Genomic DNA, 13,702 nt, shown 5'->3' with positions numbered 1-13,702 from the left:
GAAAACATGAGCCTGCTATTGCTGAACTAAGTCTACTTTCTGGCTCAACCGATCAGGTTCCTTGTTCCGAAACCTAAATCGGACCCTCCGTCCCAATCATGAGCAATGTTACTGCAAGCCCAATGGAAGACTGCTCTCACCTCAGCAAACCTGTCCAATCTGATCCGTTCATTTTAAGCAGAGCCATCTTGATCTGCATCCTAAATTTAAGCCCCACTGTATCCCATTGCAGCATTACTCCGCATGATGGACGGCCAGTGATGCACAAAATCAGTGGTATCATTTAGGCGGTGAATTGTCGGAGCCTACCTGCAGTGACCGGATCCACCCTCTCTTCCCTCCATCACTCGTTACGAAAAAAATACAAAATCGCAATCGCCCTCGCTCTCTCCCCAATCCTCCACCCCCAACCCTAAACCCTAGAAATGCCATCGAATCCAAAATCCTTGATGAAATCCAGGGCATTCGAAAACAATCTCGAAGCCCTAAACCTAACTCTAGCGATGCCGGACGCCCTCGATGACGATTTCCAGAACCCCAGCGAAATGATCTCCGTCGCCCAGAATCTCATTCTTTCCTCCCTCAGAAACAATAGCTCGCAACCCCTCAATCCCTCCAATGGCGTCCATCCTTGGAAGAGGGCGAAGACGGCAGCTGCCTCCGGGAAGGAGAATCGGAGAATCCCAAAGTCCTCGGGTTTTGGTTCCAAAGCTTCGAGCGCACCGGATGGGAACGAGGGGAGGAGAGCGGAAAGGAAGGGTCTTTCGTCACCGATGGCATCCATGTTGGTAAAAGGTTCTCCTGCGGCTATATCTGATGCTTCTATTTCCTCTGCATGTGATGGGATGAAGGGGATTGCTTCGGAGTCTAGGGTTTCTGTTGGTTGTGGTGAGAGAATTGAGATTACGGAGGAAAAATCACGTTGTTTGACATCAATTGAATCGAAAGTCGTGCAAAATGAGGAACAACAAGAGAGTGAATTGAAGTTTTATAAGGGAAGTCATTGCTCGATGTCAATTGAATCGAGGTTGTTGGAGTCGAGAGCAAAGTCTCTTTCTTGTAGAAGAGAAGGTGGAGAAAAAGGTGGCTTCTTGGAAGGTAACGATTGTGAGGATTTTGAGCCGGGCACACAGCTCAATGAGCTGATGAATCTGTGTTGTGAAATGGGCGAGGAAGGCAATTCAAATGGTGGGGTCACGTTGTCAGAAGAGAATGATGTTGGTGTCGGGACACCTAAGTTGCAATGGAGTGGTATCATGGAGTGTCCTTTATGTGGTTTAGATATTACAGATATGAGCAAAGAGATGCGACAGGCTCACACATACAAGTGCCTGGACAAAGATGAAAATTTGGAGGTAATCCTCTCATTTGCTCAGTCTGCTTTTTCTTTTGCATTTTCAAATTTTATGGAAGAAGTTATGATGAAAGGGTAGAGTGGTTATTGTTTTTATTCTGTGTGTCAAGCTGTTGCAGAATTCTTATCTGCAAGTACTTTCAGAATGATCCTTAGTTGCTTACAAAATTCATGGCAACAGCCGATAGACAGTCGATATTCTAATATTTGTTGAAACATATGAAACTTTTTTTTAACTATTTATGGCAACAGTCGATGGACATTACACCTTTTATACCATGTAAGGTTATGAACTGTTATCTAGTGAATACAAAGATTGTTACTGAGGCAAATTAGTGATAGACATTATACTTCCATTCGTGGGTAATATGCCAGTTGAGTTTGCTTTCTGATGTTACTTCGTATTTCTCTTTTTTTCCCATGAAATCATGTCCAATCCTGCTAGGTGCCTTTCAGAAATCTGATGAACTATAAGAAAAATAAGAGTGGTAACCTGACAGAAGTTCTAGAATATTAGGAATGTGTAATATGTTAAGAGTTCTCTTGTGACTTATTTAGAAAATTTGATTTATGCAAACTGAGGTTTTCAGTCAAGGTACACAGACTCAAACTATGAAATAAGAACTCACGAAAAATTGTGAACTTTTTTCCTTTCTCAAAGTGCATGCTGAAGAATTAGGGTCCACTCCATCCTCAAATAACAAGAACAACTGAAACCTAATTTTAGACAATTTCCTTGCTTGTTTTTCTTATTTATTCTACACTGAAAGGTCTGAATTTAATATAATTAATGGTTGCTGTCTAAAGTTTCGTTAGAGTCTTAGAATCTATCACAACCCTCATGTGAGGTTTGTTGCCAGCAGTTGTTAGTTCAGCTGGTTGGCACCTTGAGAAGTGTCAAGTTCCAATATGAGTGGTGGTGAATAACCACAATATTTCTAAAGAACCTACCGTGTTAGGTTTGTTTACGACATGGTTACAAACCCTAGGTGTGATGTCCTATAGGATGCTGGGACGGGGTACCATCCCAAGTGTCAAAGTAGGATTGTCCTTCCATCATCCTATCATCCAATCAAAGCATCCTAGGACATCCCTCGTCCAACTGCTGAGACGGAGTTGGAAGGGGACACGTCTCGTTCCATGGAACTACCGAGGTAGCCTCATCCTACGAGTTTAAAACCTTGCATTAGAGTTTTGTTAAGAATTCTTTAAGTTTGAATGTAGTTTTTCTCATATTTTATGGCTAAGAAGTTCCTTGCCGTACTCCTTTTCCTCATCCTCCCATTGCTTTTCTTCCTTTTTGTTCTCCTTTTCAACCTCTTTTTTTCTACATATAACAAAGCTTGTATGTCTTGCATTATTTTGGATACTTGAAATACTAGGGAATATCTTTTCATTTGGCCTTTTGGTTTATAATTTGTGCCTCAGATTAATGCAGAACTGAATACTGAAAATTGACATTTCTGTCTTCATCTTATCTAGGTGAGTCTTGGAGGTTCCTTGACTACAGAAGTTTAAACAAAGTAAGATATTTACTTTCTAGTTGGTCTCATGGCAAGTCCTTATCTTGTCCAAAAATGCCTTTTCTAGGAATTTGAACCTACTTAGAGGGTCAAGATTAGGTAAATGGTCAGTGACAAAATGGTCTTGGACTTCAAGTATCTTAAATCGAGCTTAAAACCAAACCGTCCCATATAGATGGGATTAATCTTGGTGGTAAAGGTACTGCTGAGGTAGCAGTTTTCCAATGTGAAACCTGGTTATGTTGATTACATCCAGAGAAGAGAAATTATCTTGGGAAAGTGTCACATAGTGTTCTCGGCTGGCTTCCCTTTATGACCTTTTGCAGTGAAGCTTTGTTAAGTGAGATATCTGACATATCAAAATCCATGTCTTGTTTCTTGTGCCCATTTTCTTACTCCTTCTGTTTTAACTACCCCAACACAAGTGTTCTAGCAAAATTTGTTTTGTCTGGACCTATTAGTAATTCTCATGCATTTTTTAAAAGGCAGATAATCATATAAAGTTTACGATGTGAAATGGCATGTCATACTGCCATTCTGAGTATACTATTTGGGATCTCAAAGAAGACAAATATTTTTAGTTTGTTGGCCACTGGCTTCTCCTCCCCCCCTCTTCTCTGTCTGTGTTTGTGTGTTTTGGGTTTGGTATGCTATGTATTCATGGAAGAGGAGTCCACCTACATATGTAGGTGAGTCTGTTTCATTCATTCATGTCATTTTCTTTTGCAGTTTAAAGTGAAAAATTTATTAACCAATATTTTTTGACATTTATTTTTAGATATTGATCAATGGACCTATATTGTAGGTAGCTGTTCCTATTCATGAAATAAATTCAAATTTACCTCAAAAAGTTGTTGATGTCAGCCCTGTTCTTGAATGGCTACGGAATTTGGGCCTATCCAGATATGAAGAATTTTTTGTCAGGCAAGAGATAGATTGGGAAACCCTTCAATGGCTAACAGAAGAGGTTTGCACTCCCTGGACTGTACTTGTTTCTATGTTCCTCTAAACATATTCCATATTTTGATTGAGAAATCTGTGGTTTCTATATCTGTTCAGCATCTTTAGTATATTGTGGTACGGGCTGTGTAGGATGCTGAATCACTTTATTTTGTTTTGTTCCTATTGAAGCATCTGTAACAATGAGTAGCATTTCATTTGACCCATTCTAATATTGCAGGATCTTCTCAGTATAGGTATAGTAGCACTTGGACCAAGAAAGAAAATAGTCCACGCACTCAGTGAGCTCCGGAAAAGGACCGATCATGCCCATGTCATAGAGAAAGATATTTCCAGTGCAGCAGCCTATAAGAACTCAAGGCTATCTATATCTGGGAATAAGTTGATAACAGAATACTTTCATGGTTCTGTTGCTCATAGAAACAGGGTGTGCAGCCTCAAAAAACCACTTAATGGGAAAGGTAATAAGGATTCAGCTTCCAAATCTGTCCGTGCTGGAAGTTGTGTCAGTAAAGGAAAAGTGAGAGATATACCCCCTTGGTGTTGTATACCAGGAACACCATTTCGAGTGGTATGGTAACGATCTTCGATATTTGAATAACCATTTAATACCCTCTGTTTAGGTTTCAATGGATCTCTTCAACTTTATACTGTCTATGTGTTATATCAGTTACAAATTATGTGTTGTAGTTCCTCTCTAAACTGTCTGTGACTCTACGAAGTATTTGCATTGCTATGAAGATTTCCTATATTTTTCTGCTGATCACTTGTGAGGAAGCTACTTTAAGGGTGGAAAAATGTGATTCGTTATTTTTCATAGTAATCTGCTGATGTAGACAGAGTAATGAGAACCGCAGAGAATTTAGAAGATCATGGTTAGCTTGGGAATTTCTGTGTGGTCAGGTTGATCAAAGATTAGAAAATTAGTTTAGGCACGGTTCAACTTTCCTTGATACCATCTACTTATTTGGATAATTAAAAAGAGTAGGGATAACTTGAGAAAAATTCAAGTTGACCCTGTGGCGTTTTCATATTATCACTTTTTTCTACTGTTCATTGAGCATGGATTCAGAAGTATTGACTCATCTGATTTTCTATAGAATGTGAAATTCAATGACCTATTCTATGAATGCCTTGGACTTGCATTGCTGAATAGCTGCATTATGTGGCCCATGGGACTTGTCAGTTGATTAGAACATGAGATTGGATTACTTAGTTAGTCTTGGATCTGCACTAGTAAATGGACGTATCGGATTCTCCAACAGGGTTGTGTTGATAATCGTGGTTAGACTGGTGGGAGACTCCAATATCACATATTGTTTCTTCTAGTTTGTATTTATTGAAATTTTTGATTAAGCAGGTAATGTGCCAAAATTAGAATGTCTCTAGATTCTTCAGTTGAGATGTTGATCTGTGTTAAATGTGGAATTTTTGCCCTCTTAATGTTCGTGGACTTAGTTGCTTACTCCCCCAGCGGCAACCTCATGCCCCTCCCCACCCCTCCCCCCCAACCAACAACACACTTAAAAAGAAAAAGGAAAATGTTGGTGGACTTAATCAAAGACTGCTTTCTTAGCCTAGGCTCTTGGAACGAAGTTCTGGCTTTCCTTGCTGCAGAAGATTTTGCAAAGTTTTTCTTGCTAAGCTTTATGAAAGTCTTTTGATAAATAATGCATAACACCATCTGTAGTATAGCTATGTAATTTGGTTTTGCAAGTTTTTTAATCTCGTGAACTCATCATGATGACCCTTGTATGTTTTATGCTTCTTGCACTTCATAGTGTCAAATATTTTCTTTAATGAGACAATTGTAATTTTCTTTACAACCTCTTTCCTTTTCTTCCTCCTTATTCAGTTGTATCCACTGTTGCAAGCTTGCTCTAGAGGAGCTCATGGTTTACTTGGAGCAGTAAAGACCATTATGTGTATCATCAGATCTATAATTTTTATAAATATTATGATATTCTCATTAATAAATGGAAAAGGATGCACCATTAGTCTTCAGATATTCTATAAATAGTCTTTTGCCTGATTGTTTGATGCATGGAGTGCTGGATTGTTACCTCACTAATGAGACTGGCTGCTGATTGCTGACTACAAAATATTCTATATCTGCAGGATGCATTTCGTTATTTAAGAGGAGATTGTTCCCATTGGTTTCTAACGCACTTCCATATGGACCGTAAGTCCATTATATTCCTTTGAAAATTATTTCATGGTCAACCTTTGGAGGCAGACCATAATTTTATTGTGCTTCTTTGAAGATATTGGTTGGCGTCTGCTACTGCAATTGACAGTTTCATAAATTTTGGCTGTATTGTGTAGTGGTTTAATATCTATTTGGTACAAATTTAAAAATAGTGCAAGCAAAATACTGGTGCATCGATGTTTTCATTTTATAAGTTCTAACGTCGAGGCATTTGAGAGACAATTAAAAATGTGTTATAGTTATTCATCTGCCAGGTCTAACTAACAGTTTTAAATACCATGACCACTTGCTACAGAAAGAGTGTTTTCACAGTTTAGTCGAGAGAATAATCAAAAGTATCAAAATTATGAGTTCATTGTACTTGGTTATGAGTTCTAATGACAGTAATCCATGCTTTCTAGTGCATACAAGCAGATGCATACTGAGTTGAACCTGAACTAGATCATTCACTCATTTGCCAATAAAACCACAGTCAGCATTTGAGCTTGGCTTGCAATTAACCTAGCTTTCTGGTTGATCTTGCTTAGTTCATCGGCACCTGATTGATGCTGCATTTTACCTGATGATTCATGCAATACTTACTGGTAGTTTCTTGAAGCAGATTACCAGGGGCTCACAAGAAACTTCTGTCATGGGAAGATTTATTGCTCCTCAATCACGGCACACCTTGTAAACATGAAACTAGGTGTCCCATGGGATAGACTGCATATCTTACCCCTTAACCAGAAGATTACAGTTGCAGGTGTCAATTTGACATGCTTTGATGCAAACCACTGCCCTGGGTCTATAATTATTCTTTTTGAACCACCTAATGGTAAGGTATGATATCATCATGGTCATCACTGGCATGCTAAGTAGCTTGACATTTATTTAGCAGATCAAGATAATGTTATTGAATTTCATTGTAACTTGTGGTAAGTTTCTTGGAATGATTATTGGTTTACTTTAACATTGCATATGGTAGGCTGTTTTACACACTGGGGACTTCAGGTTTTCTACAGAGATGGCTAGCAATTCTGTGCTGCAGTCATGTCGAGTCCACACACTAATCCTTGATACGACCTACTGCAATCCTCAAGTATGCCATTTACCAGGACTTAGGCTCTTGTACTTTCAAGCTTTTAATAAGTTCAAAATTTGATCATGATTACAATTCCATGCAGTATGACTTTCCAAAACAAGAGGCCGTTATACAGTTTGTCATTGAGGCAATTCAAGCAGAAGCTTTTAACCCCAAAACTCTCTTCCTGATTGGTAGCTATACAATTGGTAATCTCTCTCTCTCTACATTTACGTATGTATGTATCTGTATACACACGTATGCATGCATTCATGCATGTGGTTGTGTGTGCGTATAAACAAACATGCATACCTGTCTGTCTGTCTATTTCCACTTTGTTATCGGCCTTATGGCATTGCTGATATTCCATGTGATGCTCGATATTTGATATTTGTCACAGGAAAAGAGAGGCTGTTCTTAGAGGTTGCTCGATTGCTGAGAAAGAAAGTATATGTTGGGGTGGCAAAACTACGTTTGCTAAGGTGCTTGGGGTTCGCTGAGGAGGACATGCAATGGTTTACAGCTAATGAGATGGAGAGTCATATTCATGTTGTACCCATGTGGACTCTAGCAAGCTTCAAACGGATGAAATATATATCCAACCAATACTCTGTGAGGCACACATTGCTGAATTTCACAACATTTTTTTTTTATTGGTGCTTGATAAACTTTATAATCATGATTTCTATCAAACTAGATAAGTTGCTTTGTTTTATAAGTAGATAAACAATAGATAGACCGACTAAAGTTGCACTTAATTTTTGTGTGTATCAGGGCCGTTTTGACCTTATAGTTGCATTCTCTCCTTCTGGTTGGGCATTTGGAAAAGGAAGGAAAAAGACTCCTGGGAGAAGGTGGCAGCAAGGTACCGTCATCAGGTATTTATTACTCCAATGCTAACTTCCAATATACTTATTTCATGAAATAATATTAGATGTATGATCATTCTGGACCAAATTGTGGTGCCCATACTACCGGAATATCACTCTATGAAACTTAGCTCAAATCTAAATGCCTGACCGAAGGGGGGAAAATGCATCATATATAACTTTCAAGTTATATAACTTGGAAACTGACTAAACCAATGTTGTGGTAGGGAAACTCTGAATTTTTGAGAGTTGTTACTTCTCTGCAGTGATATCAGTGTATTACTTTCCTATGCTGGTTGCTAATATGCACATATTAAAACTTCATATACAACTTATGAGCCTGTGTACTTCTTGTGGAATATGTCCATTGTGATGATATTGCCATGGTTCATCACAAGGGAAGGTCATATTACATATTAGTTATGACCCTTTGTTCTATTATTTAATCTTGACCAGCTGAAAGAATTCTTGCATCTAACCACTGGAGTAATTCAAATGTTGGACTACATATGACCAACTTTTTAACATTTAATTTTGATTAACAAAATATATTTCTCTTGAAACTCCCAAAATTATAGATATATAAATGAACTGGCATACAAAATTGAAATAGGGTGCTAGTGAGCCACGCCCTAGCCTCCCACACCAATCTGCCTTGCTTCTTAATTGGCTAATGCCAAGTAGATACCAGATGATAGATCAAATAACCAGCTTTAGGCTTCTTAAAAATTTAAATCATCAATTTCTAAACTATCCTTTATCTTGCTTGGAGACCTTCACTTCCATTTTATTGTTGTCGAAGACTGAGAGATGCCATACAGCAAAGGGAATCGTGGATGTGCAGCCATTGCCTGAGAGCTAATTAGACAGGATTAATCAGGATGCAACCATGAAATATGGCCCATCGACATGATGGTCGGATGATATGATGGGTTTCAACAAGGAGAACAAGACTCAACTTTTGGAAGTGTGAAAGTTGGATCCAGTTGAATACTTTTCATAAATCTATATTACTTTGTGAATGAAGTCAGTGAACTGGTGTTCTGATATACTAGAGATACTCAAAAATCCTGTTGCTTCTTTGTTTGTGGATGAAAATGCTTTTCAGCTATTCTCACATACTGTAATCTGACGAATATTAAGCTGTGCTTTGTCTCTTAAATATCAAAATTCAAATGCTCGATCAATGAATCCCCACTCTATCTGATATCCAGCCTCTTCTCACAATCTCACCTTAGTCGTTGTTGCTGTTTGAGCCACCCCAAGAAGATGCAGACCTACACAAGGTTCTTGTTCATCTTGTTAATGCTGATGCTTGTAACTTTCCTAGAATGTGATGGGCTTCACCCTCTGTTAGCACAAAAAAAGCCCCATGAGAGCTAGAGAGAGGAAGAGGTATAAGCAGTAGTTCTCTTCATTGCAGAGTTAGTGAAGGTGCTTTGGCAGGGAGAAAAGCCAAGGCAGCCTCAGGAAGAAAATGTATAGTTCTGTAAATAGGAGCTGAGGCGTCGTTTCCCTTCTTTCTTTCTGGTTGAGGAGAATTCCAAATCCAATCAGCAAGAGAGGCAGACTAGCTTGGCAAGGCGTGGCATAGCCCCTAGCATTTCTCTACTACTAGCAAATCCAATCGTTTGAATGAAGATTTGTTACATATAATTAAGCTTCAGTCTTCCTTAGGTTTTGAGTAGGTCAGTAATGTATGTGCCTGAAATTGTGAGCTGAGACAGAAGGGCTTCACGAGATGGTCTTGCTCTGTGTGCGGCTATGTGTGTGAGAGAGAGATGCATGATTAGTTATACTCAAAATTGTTGGTTGTATCAAAATGCTGGGAGGACTCAGACGTTGAGTACTGTAAACTAATGATAAGATGACTAAGATCACATATTCAGAGTTTAGCAAGTGATGTGATCTCATTTAAATGAAACAGAGTTTGGTGAGATGAATGGCTCTGATGGTATGTAGAAGACATAGTTCTGATGTTTCTTGCTTGGAAGAATGTGTAGGAGCTACTCGCACTCTGATTTTGTTCAACACATGTCACCATTAATCTGTTTCATAGATTGAATGTCCAATGTTCTATATACCCCACAAAATCAGAGGTCTGTAGTTTATGCTCAAAGCGATCTAGTGTTTGTAATTAAATTTCTAAAAAATCTACCATAACAAAATTTATGCCACTCCAATGAATGAATTGATGTGTCTTTCTAATCACACTTCCTTATCCGAGTTGAACACATGGTGATTGTGATTTATTGCTGCACAAATTCATTCTGTAGGTTATGTTTGTGGCCGTTTTAAAAACATTATTACCAAATTTTGAAGGACTGCAGATACGTGGAAGAATCATCCTTATATATGTAGCTCAATGCTACTTGCATGTTATGTACTTTGTCATGCTAGTTGCCTTTTTGCAGGTATGAAGTCCCATACAGTGAACATTGCAGCTTCACAGAGCTGAGAGAGTTCGTGCAGTTTGTATCTCCAGAGCACATAATTCCTAGCGTAAACAACGATGGCCCTGAGTCTGCTGATGCCATGATCGCTCTTCTCATGTCTGATTCATAAAAGATCCACCAGATTTATCCTCCCGAGCTAAAAACCAGTTCATGGATTCATCATTCAGGCTAGAACAAAGAAGCCGGCGCTTGTGTAACAGTTGAAATTGCCATCCAGATACAATAGCAAGAAGTGTGTAAGAGTGCGATCCGTTCTTCACACATTTCTTTTCATTATCTGTATTTTCTCTGTAATTCTGCATGAAAATATTGTATGGACATTCTTAAGAAAAAATATATAGCAATTAAAAGTTGAATTTTGATAGCATTTCACATATGAAATTTGCTTATCTACACTTATCTAAACTTTGACACCTTCATAATATATGTTTATTATTTGGTGCCTGTCAATTCCATTTGCACAAGCTATAGTTGCTTGTAGTTTTTAGCTGATCTGGAGGCAGGGGTGGGAAGAAGTGGCAGCTGACAAAAAAATTGATGAGTTGACTATGACCACTTGAATCTCTGCCACATAATAATCGGCCTTGCAGTTATTTATTTATTTATTTATTGGTGTAAGAGGCCTGTAGAAGATATACAACAGTATTTTGTTCTTTATACCTTGGGGAAGGCAGGATTGGAACCTATGATTCCAGGAAAATCACTAAAGCTCTATTTTGCTGCTAGTTAGGGGATAGTTAGGTAGTAGTTGTTATCCACTTAACCAGCCAACGTGGTGTGTTACCTAATCTAGTGTGAATCCCCAAAATGGTTTAATCAGATTAAGTTTATTTGGTGGGAAAAGCATGGAATAGATTTAGCCACTGGATCTTGCTCCTCTCTCTCTTTACTTTTTTTTTTTTTCACTTTTTCACTCTTTTTTTCAACCAATTGATGAATAGTTCAAATATATAATTTCTGATTAGTTGGTGGCTATCAATGGTTAAAGATTATTGCTCGTTAGCTATTTGGGAACCAAACAGGGTCTAAGATGTCCTGTTCTAACATATGCTTTTATGTTCAAAGCTACGCCACCCCATTTCCTGTTCTGTTTTCCAGTGGGAGCTATCTGAAGCCTGACATGGACATCAAAGCACAATTCCATATACCCCATTTGATTAGAAAATGACTCGTTATAATCATCCTAGTGGGTCAACCTTGCATGGACTTCAAAGTAACGATTCATTTGGTTAGAAAATGGCTCGGGACTAACATGCTAGTGGGTCAACAGGGCTTGCAGATAAAACGTGTTTATTGATGTACCAACCCACCTTATTTGGAGTTGGATCGAGTGGATGCAAAGATTTGATCTTTTTTTGTGACATCACCCGTTGGATCATGCCCCACATAGCTCTCAGAGCACCCTAAATTCTCTCATTCATCAGCCTGCATGAATCTCGAAGCGATTTTTATACGATCCGTCGGTGGATTCATGTGAAGAAAGGTGAATCATTCTTTCGCACGGAAGATACAACCCTTACTTTTATTAATATGCTTAGTCTCGGAGGAATGCTGAATGTTATTCATTCATCTATCCCAAATCCTACTGTCCTTGTTCGGAACTTGCATTGTTTAAGGTAGCTATAAGAACTGGTTATCATCTGGTACTGGAACTTTTTGTGTTCCTAATTTATGATTCATATGAAGTTGGTGTGTCCGACCAACTTCAGAATTTGATGAGAAAAACTCAGTTGCAGCATAAATTACTTATAAGTCGCTGGGTTCGGATCGTATCTTTTGCACGAAAGAATGATTGATGTTCTCTCGCATGCTGGACCGTCGGATTGCGGAATAGTCTTTGAGATCAAGATGTGCCCGAGAACGACAAGGAGAATGAGATGGAGAAGTTTCGTTAGTTCGGACTTGAGGCCTTCCTTCACCATATTGGAAAACCACTTTCTTTTATATTGGTCCATCTTCTCCCCAAGCAAGATGAATTGAGAGAGAGAAGCTATGCTCCCCGCCTAGCCTCCGTCTCTGAGCTCTTCTCCGTCCTCTCTATACATTAGAGGGTACCCCCATATTGTTTGCATTTGTCCATCTACTTTCCCGAGTTGGAAGAAGAGAGAGAGAGAAGTTTTGCTCCTTTGCTCATCGACTCTCACCTTTGGCTAGCCCCTGTCGTCCGCCCTCTCCGACGATCGAACAACCGCCTTCTCTCTCCTTTAGCTGGAGCCAGTGCGGGCATGTCTGTAATTCCACATTGGTTATTCGCCGAAGAGAAATTGGGTACTTATATATGATTAAGGAATTCAAAAATTACCTTCTGACTAGTCTTTTTGGGTGAGGTCCTGGACTATGACAAATAGTATTAGAGCGAACTCGGCCCATAGCCTATGTGGACTAGGTAATACTACAGTACGAGTTCATAGAGGCTGATCATGGGCCGATCATGGTGCTTATGATTAGATTTGAATGAATTTGAACTCTTAACTTGACGAAGACGTCAGGGGTTGAACGAGAAGAGTATGTGAAGACCCGTGCGGGCATGTATTTAGTCCTATATCGGTTATTCACCAAAAAGATCTTAGATGCTTATACATAACTATCTTTTTTGGAAGAGGTATGAGTCGTGACACTAGCTAGCAATTCAATATTGATATTGAGAAGGAAGATTGGAAACTGGCTTGTTTGTTCTACTACTTTTACGAGACCTCCTTAGATATTATGGATTGTGACCTTAGCTAGCACTTACATTGAGACCTTAGATACTGCCATTTGTGATCTTAGTTAGCACCTATGCAGGGTGGCTTGGCTCAAAGGGTTTGATACAGGCCAAAACAAGACTCAATTTTGGGAATTCTGATGTGGTTGAGCTTGTATTGTTGTCACCGTATTGGACGAAGCGAGCGTTTTAGAAAGAAGGGTGTTGTGTCAACATTGCCACTTCAGACCTTGTGATGACACTAAGTTGTTCCTCATTAATGAGAGGCTTTATAATGTTGTGATGGATGAGCTGCCAAAAAATGTTGGCAATGCGTCTATTGAATTTGTTTGTCATAACCTCATAACAAATGTCTAGAGTTATCTGATCTTCTTGCCAGCACCTGTATTATTTTTAATATTTTTTCGGTTTGGCACTTGTTTTTTGAATACAATGCTTCAACAACGGCTTTAATTTGTTTTTATATGTCGTTGGTTTTTTAAAAAAATTCGTTCATGCATCTTGAATTCAAGATTGGTTGAAGATTTCCTTGCAGACTACTATATATCTACTTAAAATGATCGGTTC

At 38.8% G+C, this 13,702-nt stretch overlaps 1 protein-coding gene across 1 annotated transcript; it reads left to right on the top strand.

The window, feature by feature from the left end:
* The first annotated feature begins 303 nt into the window (after positions 1-303).
* Positions 304-10,803, top strand: LOC103709368 (sterile alpha motif (SAM) domain-containing protein). The gene is made up of 10 exons (XM_008794666.5): positions 304-1,355; positions 3,683-3,844; positions 4,058-4,408; positions 5,956-6,019; positions 6,648-6,865; positions 7,011-7,124; positions 7,210-7,315; positions 7,507-7,718; positions 7,881-7,984; positions 10,390-10,803. Exons 1-10 carry the CDS (start codon positions 426-428, stop codon positions 10,538-10,540), a joined length of 2,412 nt encoding a protein of 803 aa, XP_008792888.4. The 5' UTR covers positions 304-425; the 3' UTR covers positions 10,541-10,803.
* Positions 10,804-13,702: the final 2,899 nt, after the last annotated feature.

This window comes from Phoenix dactylifera, chromosome 5 (genome assembly GCF_051530095.1).
Source record: "Phoenix dactylifera cultivar Ajwa chromosome 5, Ajwa_hap1_PhDact_Kaust_v1.1, whole genome shotgun sequence".
Taxonomy (NCBI): domain Eukaryota; kingdom Viridiplantae; phylum Streptophyta; class Magnoliopsida; order Arecales; family Arecaceae; genus Phoenix; species Phoenix dactylifera.
This window is presented reverse-complemented; position numbering and strand designations above follow the sequence as displayed.

Coding starts and splice junctions, on each gene's coding strand:
- LOC103709368 (XM_008794666.5), top strand. CDS start 426: ATGCCATCGAATCCAAAATCCTTGATGAAATCCAGGGCATTCGAAAAC. Junction 6,020..6,647: donor AACGCACTTCCATATGGACC/GTAAGTCCATTA, acceptor TTCTTGAAGCAG/ATTACCAGGGGCTCACAAGA. Junction 7,316..7,506: donor GATTGGTAGCTATACAATTG/GTAATCTCTCTC, acceptor TATTTGTCACAG/GAAAAGAGAGGCTGTTCTTA.